The 13,900-nt window shown below is 38.5% G+C and overlaps 1 protein-coding gene across 1 annotated transcript; it reads right to left on the minus strand.

Annotated features, from left to right (window-relative positions):
* Nucleotides 1-6,379: 6,379 nt before the first annotated feature.
* On the minus strand, nt 6,380-9,361 carry LOC104893538 (O-fucosyltransferase 37). Its single transcript, XM_010679653.3, has 5 exons — nt 8,213-9,361; nt 7,778-7,946; nt 7,289-7,662; nt 6,755-7,013; nt 6,380-6,671 (listed from the first exon to the last, which is right to left on the minus strand). The coding sequence occupies exons 1-5, from the start codon at nt 8,881-8,883 to the stop codon at nt 6,447-6,449; spliced, it is 1,698 nt and encodes a 565-aa protein (XP_010677955.2). The 5' UTR covers nt 8,884-9,361; the 3' UTR covers nt 6,380-6,446.
* Between the last annotated feature and the right edge of the window lie 4,539 nt (nt 9,362-13,900).

The raw sequence follows: 13,900 nt of genomic DNA on the forward strand, positions 1-13,900 counted from the left end.
TGGTTAAAGAAATATTATACACAGATACATTTACTAAAATATTACTCATTATAAACTTTTATTGAATTGTTTTGAGGTTACTGGATGTGAAATTATTGCACTTATTTTTCTGTTCATACATTGGAAAGGTACATATTTTGAAGTTGGGATAAATTTTGAGTTTTTGCTGGGAGTTAGATTACATATGCTGGTGGCTTGCGATTTTCTGGACTTGGTTTTTGAGTCTTAGAAGTCAGGTTATCGATAATATACATCTTGAACTAGCCTTGGTTTAATGATAACATGGGGACTTTATATTAGAAAGGATTGAAATTTAATTTTAGATATAGGACAATTTTCTTGTGAGTTGTAAGTTGTGACAGACAACTTGACCTTAGACATCTATGGTAGGGAAAAGTATGGCATGAGACTCTCTCTTACGACAGATACATAATATGTTAGGATGAAGTGGTCTCACTTGAGACTTAAGTATGAGGTGGTCTCAATACTTGGACTTTATCTTAAGATAGATACATAGGTTTCCAAAGTACATTTAGGCTCTGTATATTCTCCCCACCTTATTGTCACCCTTTCATGGTAATAATACCTAGTCACTGGACTGAAAGACCTGGACATGTAATGCAAATCTAGGATAGATTAGAATTATATAACATCAACCAAGTATCCCTCCTCACATGATCTTGCAGTTGAAAGGTCACTGGAGAGGAATCTTAGTTATATATGTGTTTACATAATGTTGAAGAACAGGGTTTTAGTCTAAGATCTCATGAACCAGAGCACTACTAGGAAACAAAAAAATTACACACGGCTATAATAGATCTGTAAAAGGAAAATAATCAAGTGCAAATTATAAAAAATGGGTACCCACTGCCTACATCCACTTTATTAGTTACATGAATTAAGGATTAAGGTAAACATGATTGGGTAAGTATGTCATTCAGTGACTCAAAGTTATATATTATATCAGTTACATGAATTAAGGATTAAGGTAAACATGATTTGGTAAGTATAACATTGTTTTTATGTATTACTTTTAACTCAATATATCAAAGTGATGTATTTGTGATCAAAGCATGGTTTATAGTTTATAGAGTTTTGATATGCTTCTAGTTTACATTTCTTTGGTAAATTTCATGTGGTAGGCATAAAAATAAGGATGGGACTACTTATTGGTAACCGATTGCTGAAAAACATTATGAAGAACTGAAAAAAGTTCATGAAACTCAGATTCAGGAGCATGGTGAGGATAATCTCAATGTGAAAGATGCTTACATTAAAGCTTTAAAATGTAAATCTGGGTATGTGAGAGGACTTGGTCCTGGAGCTCGACCACAAAAAAAAGGTAGAACTGGAGAGAACAATGAACGATTATCTACCCAAGTTGACACTCTTGCTGCATCAAACGAGGAACTTAGAGCATCAAATGAACAGCTAAAAGCATCTAATGAAGAGCTTAAAGCATCTAATGAAGAGTTCAAGGCATCCAATGAAGAGCTTATAGCTGAATTTTCTAAATTGAACAAAGAAGCTATTGAACGTGAAAAGAAAATGAGAGAAGATATGCTGAAAATGTTTGAAGACATGAGGTATAAGTTTTTTAGCTTATTCATTATTATACTTGGTATTATTAATGTCGAAAATTTTCATTGTTAAATCATCTTCTTATTTAGTTTCAAGCTAACTAAAGACAAAATATCTAGATTAGTTTTTACACCGGCATTGATGACCTTCGATGAAGATTAGAAGTGAAAATAAGTTTTCAGGGGAAGCCTATCAGAAATTACAAACATGAGGACAATTGACACATTCTTTGTATAGTTGGGTTAAATATGTGTATTATTCATTGAATTCTTAAGTGAATCATTATAGAGAGGGGCCATAAAATAATGAAAAGATAGGGAAATCTGCATTCTTTTATGTTTGCTCTTCCTAAATGTATTCCTATCTGTCTTGATCACCCCCTATCACTCACTCAATATAGCTGAGTGTTGTTGCTATATATCTTGTACAGTAGAAGCACTCTCAAGTCTTGCCATTTTGGGTTTGTTGTAATATCATTGCATCATGATTTAGCACTGAAGAAGCAAGTAATTTGAAAAAAAAAAATTATCATGCTTTAGAGTATAAACTTCAGCTCATTATGGCATTCTACATTTTCCTTTTACAGATCTATCATAATTGTTTTATTTTATCAGGAACAATGGTTCATGACTTATTATAACATTTTTTATTTTATCAGGAATAATAGGTCGTGACTATTTTCCGGAATTAGCAGAGGGAAACTATGATAAGGCTTAGATTATGTGAATTTCTTCGTAGATTATGGGTATTGCTAATTAGTTTTTTTTTAAGATTTACTTTGAATTATAAGTTACATTGAATGTCAAATTTGAAGATTATTTTGTTGTACTTCGATTATATACAATTTGTTATTCCATAAATACATCTTCTATTATCTCATACTTTTGTTTTTAATAGGCTCATCTAATTTATATGAACAGGGAAAAAGCTTATAGATTACACGATAACAATAATTCGTAGTCCATACCAATTTGGGCAACAAAATAGAGTTCGTACATTGTCATTTTTATTTAGCGTTCGATTGAAAAATATGTACAACAATTCGTAGCCTAAAGTATTTTGGGCGACGAAACTGGTGTTGCCCAAGACATCATGTCATGTAAGACTACAAGATATAATGGGCGACAAAAAACAGTAATTGTTGCACAAAGTTCAGTAATATTGGCGACGAAAAATAAGTAGTTGCCAAAAGTCAGTCAAGTATGGGCAACGACTTAAGAAACTCGTTGCCTAACTGTCTGCATAAATGTGCAACGGATACGGACTCGTAGCACAAAAGACCATTATGGGCAACGAATGTAACTCGATGCCCAAGATATGGTTTGTGCAACGGCCACAATTTTCGACGCACAAAACACAATGGGCGTCGAGCCTAAGACGACGAAATTGGCGCGCAAAAATTTCGTTGCCCAAACCTTTGTGCAACGAACTTGTCCCATTGGGCGACGACTATTTTTGTTCCCCAAAACCTATTTTCTTGTAGTGAATCATCACATTCGCTCAGGAGATTGTGGGTTTTGAATGTTTAAAGGAGTTGTATGAGGATGATGCAGAGTTTAAGGTGTTATGGGCAAAGTGTAGCATGGGGCAGCCTAGTGCAGACTTCCACATTCGAGATGGGTACCTTTTCAGGGGTGACCAGTTGTGTATTCCTTGTTCGTCCCTACACGAGAAGTTGATCAGAGATCTTCATGGAGGTGGTCTTGGAGGACATTTGGGGCGGGACAAAACTATTGCTGGTTTAGAAGAGAGGTTTTATTGGCCTCATTTGAGAAGGGATGCGGGTACTATAGTTCGTCTTTGTTATGTGTGTCAAGTCTCCAAAGGTCAGTCTCAAAATACGGGTCTTGATATGCCTTTGCCTGTTCCTGATGATATTTGGCAAGATCTGGCCATGGATTTTGTGTTGGGATTGCCTCGTACTCAACGAGGGGTGGATTCCGTTTTTGTGGTGGTTGATCGATTTTCGAAGATGTCTCATTTCATTGCATGTAAGAAGACAGCTGATGCTTCGAATGTGGCTAAGCTTTTCTTTCGGGAGGTGGTCAGGCTTCATGGTGTTCCTACCTCTATCACTTCGGATAGGGTCACTAAGTTTCTTAGCCATTTTTGGATAACTCTGTGGAGAATGTTTGGGACGGCACTGAACAGGAGTTCAACAGCTCATCCACAGACAGCTGGGCAGACTGAAGTCACTAGCAGGACGTTGGGGAATATGATTCGTAGTATTTGTGGAGATAAACCAAAGCAGTGGGATTTGGCTTTGCCTCAGGTAGAGTTTGCTTACAATAGTGTTGTGCATTCCGCCATAGGGAGATCACCATTTTCTGTGGTCTACACTTCTGTTCCTAGGCATGTGGTTGATCTGATTAAGCTTCCTAAGGGTCCGGGAGTTAGTGTGGCAGCTGGGAATATGGCAGAGGAGATTGTTGCTGTCAAGGAGTTTGTGAAGGCTAAAATGTATGCTATTGGGCAGAGGAATAAAGCTGCTGCTGATAAACACAGGCGAGTAAAGGTTTTCAGTGTGGGTGATGAGGTGATGGTGTTTTTGCGGAAGGAGAGATTCCCTGTTGGTACCTACAATAAATTGAAGCCACGCAAGTATGGGCCATTCAAGGTGACGCGCAAAATTAATGACAATGCATATGTGGTCGCTCTGCCGGATGATATGAACATTTCCAAAATGCAGATCAGGCTCTTTATGATAATACGAACTCGGGGTTGAGTTCTTTAGAGGTGGAGGAGACTGACGTAGGCAGATTGGCAGAAAAGTTCGAAAAGAATTTGCGACAAAAGCCTGAACTGTTTTGCGGAAAATGGGCTGACGGAGTCCAATTGCCTATTATGACATTTAATAATATCACAGAGTTTATACACTTTTCTGGTGGATTCCGGAGTTTTACAGATTTATCGCTTGTAAATCTGTGTGTTCTTGATTCGAGAATTGCGCTTTCTTTACTCCATTGATTCCGACTGCGTCAGATGGAGATCGTCCTAGGCCTTTTTCAAAGAAACCTTCATTTCAACAGGAGTAGGGTCGGCCATTTTGGAATGAAATGTATTTTTTGTGATTTTCAGATAGGGATGAATTTATGAGAAACTTAGCTGTATAGTCCCACGGTGGGCGCCAAACTGTTTATGCCAAATTCTGCACAAGCTAAGCTTAACTGAGGATCTACAGGTACGAGCAACACACAACTAGCACAAAGAGAATAAAGTAGTTGCGAAGAAAGTAAATAAAGAATGAAGACAAGACACCAAAGATATTGACGCGGAAAACCCCATGAATAAGGGTAAAAAAACGCGAGTGGCAATGAGTCCACCAATCCACTATATTTTGAAAGAGCTACATCTTAGGCTAGGTATTTTTGTAATGTGAAATGTAAAAAATAGTAGTAGCAATACGAAGTACTTAGAATGTAATTCCTCAATGTGTCTTTATCAGACTTTTTCCTCTCTATTTATACATGTAATTTTTGTCTACCGTTGGGAACTAATCCCATGTTGTTCGCCACTTTCTCCTAGAACCATGGAAGGAGCTTTACTGCCGCTGTGCTTGAACTTCTTCCCCTTTTGTAGGCTTAGTTTGTTGCAATGTTCTCTTCAATGAGTTGTAGTTGACTCATTCTTCCTTGACTCGGTCTCTTTATTAAACACGTCTTCATCAAGTTATCTACTTAATCAGCTTGCGTACTTATGGTCACTATCTGGTATCCTTAGCTGGTTCCAACTAGTTATAACAATTGCATTACCTGCGACACCCAGCTTAGGCAAATAATTAGGACATAACATTCATACTTTTATTCTCATGTCTTTGCCTTTTCTTCTCTTATGCTAAAAGTATGATGTATGAAGTATATATGTGGGCCTGAAATGCACTTGTAGTTGTAGATGATGGGATTGGGGCGTTGGACTCTGAAGTTGAAGGATTTATGTCCTCGACTTAAATGCAATTACTAATGTTTAATGGATCATATTATAGAGATAATAAATTCGTTATATTGGGTCGTCTATACGTCTTGCTAGAGAAAGCTATTGAACTTCGGATTAGTAAATAAATAAACTCCAGGCCCAATGTAACGGATCCTACAAGGTCACACATTAAACTTGGATCAACAAAAGAAACCTAGAGCCCAAGAGGGCCCTAGGGTGGCCGGCCAAGAGAGGGGAAAAGGAGAGAATTCTGACCTAAATACTTTTATATATTTGGGTTAGGCAGAACAGAAAATCATCAGTTTATTCTCTTATTATTTTCTCTCTCCTATTCTCTCTCTTCAAAAGTCACGTTGTACTCCAAGAAACCAAAGAGGAAGTTTTCTTCCTTTCCAACTAGCATTGGTGGAGTGTTGATCCGGGTTGGTGGACTAAGTAGAGGAATCCGGGTTATTCAAGCTTTGTGGAATTCACGCTACAAAGGTTATTTCTAAACTTGTATGTGATCCTTAATTGTATATGCATGTGATCCTGATTTAAGTGCTTATGAATTAGATTCATGAAATTCCGCTTTATAGTACTTATAGATTCCTACAGAAGTCACAAGGGATATCCCACCATAAAAACTATAAAGTAAGCAAGCGCGGTACCTATTGAAATTATTAAGGGGTGTGGTTTTAGCTTAGCGCAACGCACATCTTGCCTGGTATCCTTCCTTGGTAATATATGAATACATGCTCACACTGTTAATTAATGCTCAAGATATTCTGGACTTGTACTCGACCATATATATATCGGCACTAATATGCTTTGCATTTTCTATTATTAGAAAACTATATGCATTACATTTTCTGCTATTCGAGAACCACATAGATGAAAGTAACATGAATATTGGATATGACAACATTTTGCTTAATTCAACTATGTCTTGATTATCTCGTCCTAGATTTACACATACATTCAGGCACCGGATAAGCAATCACATCTCTGTCTCTCTTTCCAGTCCTAAGCTCTGGCTGCCCCTGAGACTTCTCATGCAGTTTCCTTATGATACCTCCAAATTCGGCCTCAGATATCGACTGATCCTCAAAGAATGGAAGCATCATTCTTTTGTTAGGCTTTATATATTTCCTGTGGCCGGAATAAGCTCTATGACCCTTCACATGTAGACAATTTATGAAAATCAGCATAATTTCCTCGAGGATAAAAAATGGTCAAGAGTGGCTAAGATTAATTTTACCTGCATAGCTCGGCCCATGTTACCCCCGTGTGATGGCAAGAAGACATCACTGCTGAGGGCGACAATATAGTCGATGGCTGCTAAAGCCGATGATCTGTTGGCAAATTGTAACAACTCCCCTTCTCTTGCCAAACTATCTTTGGTCATTACATTTGGGAACTCCTGAATAAGTGGTTTTAAAGCCATCGAGCCACCATATGGCTTACCTCCAGCTACATATACTCTTGCATCTCTTGGCGCCCCCAGCGCCTTAAGAAGCCTGCCACAACATCACAATGATCAATTTATGTATCTTTCTGTTTCTATAAGTCTAGAGAGAATTTCAGAACAAACTGCCATCTATAATCCCAACTTATGTTAGACACTGTGATATACCTTTCGTCTCAGCTTCTGAAAGCTTCATTTTGGACCAATGTCATCAAAATTTTGCACAAAATAGACGAGTCCGAGTGACATACATGCCAACATAAACTGTTGACAGTTTGCATTTCAATTCTCAAAAGTATATAGTTTCAAGCACAAGCTAAATTTTACCTGGCCACTTCAAAAGCATTTAAGGGGCACAGGCCAGCAAGGCGGCGCTGAGGATAGCTCATGTTGAGCCTTCCAGTGAGGTACTCAGGTCTGATGCTCCGTTCTTCACTGATCTTCCAATCATATTGAGCCCCAAGTCCGGTTTGGCAGCCAGTTCTAATCCAAACATCCTTCTCTACCCGGAGATGGATGGCAATATACGGGCCTTCAATCCACATTCGCCTAGCTAATCTGTTTCCAAGCTCCCTAACCGGAGCTGCAAACCGCAAAGCATGGAATGCTACCTTACAACGCAACTTCTGAAGATCAGAGGGCAGATTCTTAGAGAGTTTAGAATCTAACCCTTTAAGAACCAGTACACCCTCTTCATTTAACTGCAAGGTAACACATGTGATTAAGCTCCGGTACATTTCAGGGTCATTAAGCTTGAAAATACTTGCAGAAACTTGTCAGTAAATACTGTAAATTTCTCTAGGTTTTGTGATATACCTGTTTTGAAAAGCGGGTGCGAATCCAAAGTGGGGATACATCAAATGGAATTTGAGTCTCAACAGACTGTCTTGAGACCAAATGTCTAAAGGGAAGAGAGGAGACAATGCGCACATCAGCTTGTAAGGTCTTCTTGAAGTGTTCAACATCAAAAATGTCAGAAAATTCACTGCAGTAGGAAAATTTTACAGAACAAAATAGAACAGATTCGTCACAATTCTATATAGTTCACAACTTTTATTTAAAATATAAAGTAACACATGCCAAGAACTCAAAATTTACCATTAATTGGAATAAATAAAATGCAGATACAGAATAAAATTGTTGACTAGCTCAGATATTACGGAGAAAACCATCAAAATCATAAATCAAGAAACGATTCCAAAGACTAAAATCCAGAAACTTGAACCAATTTAAAACAAAAATCCATGCTACCTTTCATCACCCCAGATGAAATTAACCTTCAAAATAGGGATAATAAGAGCAGCTTTGAGGATTCGAGCAATAACAACAGCATCAATAATCTGATTACGCTGCTGATTCAACCCACCAGAAGCAACAACAACCAAAAACCTCCTTCTCTCACTAGAAATCACCGGAGATTCTCTCCGATAATCAATGCCGAAATCCAAGCAAGGCTGATACCCTTTATTATTTGGCTGTTTCCAGAACTGGCTCTCCTCTTTACTCAAATTTCCAGAAATCCCGTGAGCCGGAAGCGGAACCATCTCACTTACAGATAATCTGGGCTTACCTTCATCGCCATCGTCAGAGAAAATGGCGGCGAGAGAAGCAAGAAGCATCCGGGAAGACGAAGAAGATGATGATGGCGACGACGACAAATGAGATGAAACAGGGGTGAAAACAGAGCAAAGATCAGAATTCTGGGTGATGTTGACTGTACTGAGGATTAGAATTACAGAGAAAACGAAGAAACAGAGGAGAGAGAAGAAGAGGAGAGGGAGAGAAGTAGTAGGAAGTAAGAATTTCTTGGCTCTTTGAGATTTTTTCGGAGAAGAAACAAGAAAAGAAAACGGGGTGAGAGAAAGTAAGTAAGAAAATATAGATGGGTTAAATTTTGAATTAGCGATTCTTGATCTTGCCATTGATGATTTTGATTGATTCTTCCAGTTCCTGCTTTTTGTTCTAAAGAATGAGCTGAGTTTTTTTTTTTTTTTTTGGCTGTGTAATTGTTGTGTTGTGTTGTGTTTTGTTTGAAGTTGAAGAAAGTTGGTATATGTTCTTCAGTGAATGTGGGATGAAATGTTGAATATGAGAATGAAATACTTAAGTGATGAAAAGATTGAAATGGGTGATGTTTTATGGACACTGTTAGTAACAACTTTGGGCGGGAAATGAAAGGTCTCAGCTTGAAATAGTGGTTTTTTCCGTTGTCTTCTTCATAATCGTTTATAAGTAGACTTTTTGTTTGCGTTTATGCATAGTAAGACTATCCATGCCAACTCTAACAATAACCAAAACTAATCTTCATATGCAGGCGATGCGTGCGTTAATTTCAAAATTTGTTATTCTATTAGATACTTCATTCGTACTTTATTTATGATTAAACTTAAACGTGAAAAATTAAACAGTTAGATGAATTTAGATATATTAATTCGCTAATGTAAAAAATAAAAAGGTTGTGAGTGATTGTTAACATTAATTTTTTGTGAATGAATATTGAACAGAAAGAACAAAAATAATGAGTTGGTTTAACTGAATTAAAGAATATCAAAGGCAGTGAATGTCCAAACTTTTCATGTGCATGTTATGTATGCCATCTTTTTTTATAAGGTATAAATATTTTGTCCATTTAATTTTTGATTGAAGTATCTGATGCATATACCATTTTAAACTTTTTTAAATGGCAAGTTGGAATGAGAATTTTTAAATGATTTGCTTTTGTAATTTTTTTCATTCCATTAATTAGATCATTAAGGGTATTTTTGTCACTTCAAAAGAGGACACCACACCTCCTCTCTTGGCTTATATAATAGAGATAATTAAGAATTGAAGCCAGACAATGATATACTCCATCCGTCTTATAATATAATACTTGTTTTTTTATATTATTCGATCTCCAAGATGTACTTTGACCTTTAATATCTTCAATTTCGTATTAATAAAAAAAATAAAAAGTTGATATTATGAAAATACACGTTGAGACGAATCTCACAAAATTACACATCAGTAAGTTTTTTTTTTATATATAATGAGAATATTTGGTCAAAAATTTTAAAGTTTGACCCACCAAAAATAAAATAGGCATTATATTATGGAATGGATAGAGTACTAAATAACCTTACTCCTTCGATTAATTAAAATTTTGTTTAGTTTGAATTTTACACTTTAATTAGATACTTTATATTTGTACAAGTATGGAGAATAATTGTGTTAACCTAAGTAGGCTAACCCTGACATTCAATATATATATAAGGTTTATAATACAGGCCTAAGAATAGTAAAAGGCCATTCTATCCTTTTACATACAATATTACTCTAATACACCCCCTCAATCATTACGGGGTGAAACAACAGATAGATTGGAACGATGCTTAGTAAATAATTCTGTAGATATGCCCTCAGTAAATATATAAGCAATCTGAAACTGAGACGAACATGTCAAACAATAAGACCACCCTTGGCAACCATTTCTCTAACAAAATGATAATCCACATCAATGTGTTTGATGCGATCATGATGAACTGGATTGGCAGTGAGATAAGTAGCTGAGGCATTATCACAATACACGATCACAGGTGGCGAAGAAAATGACCAATATCAACAACGAGCTGCTTGAGCCAAATAGTTTCTGCAGTTCCGTAGGCAACGACTGTATATTTAGCTTCAGTGGAGGACTTAGACATAGTAGGTTGCTTTTTCGAGCGCCGGGAAATAAGATTCTTCCCAAGGAAAACAGCATAGCCAGTTGTTACGTAGTGCTAGACTCGTAAAATAATTCTACTATTCCCAACAATAGGTTCTATAATAGGAGATTTGTGCAACAACGCCTGGACCCAAAACCCCAACCTGAGCTCCGTCTTCAGACCTGCAAAAATGGACACTCTAGAGGTTTGGATGGTATTTTTCCCTCTGAAGCTTAAGTTAGGTATCAGGAGTAGAAAGGAAATTTTAAAGAGAGAGAAAGTAGAGAGAGAAAAAAATTATGTCAGAATAACAGTAAAGTGCCCTGAAAAAACGTACCTTTCCCCTGATTTCAAGGACTATTTATAGCATCTGAAGTGATTGTTGTACCTTGATGTCACCCTAATTTGAGAGCATCTGATTGGCTGAGCAATAGTTTTATGACACATGGCGATCATTGATTGAAAAGTCCACATCATACAATCTATAAAAATGCCCTTTCTAAATGTTGGGCCTAAGTACAGATCTGGCCAAAAGGAGGGCTAGTACAACTCTTTTCATTCAGAAAGGTGTACTTAAGGCCATACACCTTTTTGGACCATGAACTTTTCTGTAGTAGCAAAGGGACACATGTAGGAACAAGATGGAGCCACGTGTCCTATTTTATAGCCTTTTATTTTAAGGTTATTCACATTTGCCCCTTAAAAGAGGATTTTTACCATTAGGCGCCAAGACGGTTAGAATTCTCTTTTAACCGACAAGAACTTCCCTAACCCTTTCAAGATGAAGAAGGCGCCAAATTGTCGGTCTCAACAGGTCAACCCACAAAGGCTTTTTGAATGCAACGGTTATCTTACCGGATGGGGATCGGAGGTCATTTTTACCTTCCTATAAATATAGACCCTTGTCCTTCCTGGATTCACTTTCACGCCTTGAGAGAATTTTCTAGAGAGAGACTCTGCCGAAAATTTTACTAAATTTTAGAGAGAGAAAGAGCATTCGTCCAAGATCCCGTAAACCTTCTTCAATCCATCCAAGCAATCTCAACAGGTATCCCATTTCTTCTTTTAATTCTTAATTTTTGTTTCTCTTCATTCTTTTTCGAGAAAAATGGATTCGTCCTCTTCATCGAACAATCCTGAACGCTTAAGGGTTGGCCTTAACCCTAGAACAGAGAGCCTTCCCTCTTCGGCACATTCTAGAGTTGGGCCTATCCTGGTCGGACATGGACGGCAAAGTCAGACGACCCAATCTTTACCTGTGCAGGGTACTCTGGCGCGCGTCAACAAAACGACTCGCATTAGACGTGGAGTAAATCTCCCAGCCTCAAGCTGAGAAATGGAGGTGTCAACAAGCCGAATTCCTGACAAAGGGGAGCGCGAAATTCAAAGCACTCGGCCAGCAAACAGAACCCCTTCTCTTGAAAGCGTCCAGGAGGAGAGAACTAGTGAGAGGCTTTCCGAAGCCAGCCTGTACGAACAAGGTATGGCAGTGGACGAGGCCAACGAGGTAGAGGTTTCATTTAACCCGTCCAATGATTCGTACGAGCTTTCTACTACTTCTTCTGAAATTAGACGTTGTCTAGGTCCTCTGTCAGACCCTAGGTTCATTCTAGCTGACAATAGCTGGCTAGGACGAGTAGGTTCAGACATTAAACACTTCTCCTCGGCAATAGGGTAAGGAGGATACCATCGTTAGTGCTCCGGCAGGCGACTTTGCGGTTTATCGGCTGGCTCTGGACGCGGGGTTACCATTTCCCTTGCACCCATTCATAAGTTGTCTTCTTCATCATTACAGCCTTGGCCACAATCAACTAGCCCCTAACTCATGGCAGAACATCCTGACGTTCTTGGTCGTCTGTGAGTTAAAAAGTGTTAACCCTTCTTTGGCCGCCTTTACTCAGATACATTACTTATCAAAGTTCCCTAAGACAATATACGGGGATTGGTTCAGCGTCTGCAACCGTCATGGCTTCTTGACATCTTGGGACAAAACCTCGAAGATACTCGCAGAGTTTTTATTCGTCCACTCCCCCACCGAAGCAGTAGCTAGACGCTACCGCTATTTCAACCGAGCTCTGACTCTTACCAGACGAACGGCTTCATTCCTAGAGTTGGAGGATAATTTAGCCAAGGAAATGATGGAGTACTTCCGAATTGCGGAGTATTCCACCCCAAATAAATCGTCCTTCAAGGGTCCGTCCAACTAGATTCCCTTTAAGGAGATGTTCTATAATGACAATTTTCTGGTTGCCGCGGACTTGCGGCAGGCCGGGGAAAGAGGTATACATACTGATTTTGCTAAGTAAATAGCTTCATCCAATGAATGTAGCTCACTATTATTGTGCTTTTCTTTTGCAGCTGCAGCCAAAGCCGTTCTATAAAAATCTTGGTTAAGGGACATAAGCATGTCTAAATTTACAAGTTCGTTGTGGAAGGAGTACAGCAAATCTGGATGTGAAAAGAGGATGGATACTTTGGTAAGTATTTTTTTATTTTTTTAAATGATTCGGCCAATGCTCCTGAGTCGTCCAGTTTCTTTATTTGTCCAGAATGTTCATTTAACTCTTCTGGACGAACCTTTCTCCTGAATGAAAGGCGGCCAAAAACAGCAGGCCGATCTCCTTCTATGCCTATGACTCGTCGGGGAATCGATGTTTAGATTGATTTTTTTGGATGAGTCACAATCCATGTACGTTTCCTGCTCAGAAAGGAAAGACAACCAAGTTTCTTTAAGCCGATTTTCTTTCTTGGCAAGGCCTCGTCCAGGAGTTCATTTAGCTTATCTAGAAGAATCTTTATCTAGATCGAAAGGTGATGTGTTTATTATTTATCGATTATTTACTCCAACCCCCTTAGTTTTGATAGTCGATTTGAGCTCTTTTGAGCTCGTTTCTTGTGGATTTGATGCGTTTGGAGCTCTTTTCGTGTGTTGCATGTTTTGATGCAGATTAGGCACTTGATGCCTTTATGTAAGTCACGACATGGGAGCCCAATGGTCACACAATGTACAAGGAGAATCCGAAAGATTGGACGAGCGATTCGGTTAGATTGCACGGAAAATGGACGAGAAAACACACTCGCCCGGTCGACCTGGCGGTTTGGCCCGACCGGGCGAGCCACGAAACTTGAGCTACAGCATATTCATTTCATCCGGCCAACCGGGCGATCAAAGGAAGAAAAACGCTTACGCGCCTGACCAGGCAAATCAAGAAACTCAAATCTGCCAGCAGTCACTTTGCTCGGCCAACCGGGCGAC

Source organism: Beta vulgaris, chromosome 5 (genome assembly GCF_026745355.1).
Source record: "Beta vulgaris subsp. vulgaris cultivar EL10 chromosome 5, EL10.2, whole genome shotgun sequence".
NCBI classification, from domain to species: Eukaryota; Viridiplantae; Streptophyta; class Magnoliopsida; order Caryophyllales; family Amaranthaceae; genus Beta; species Beta vulgaris.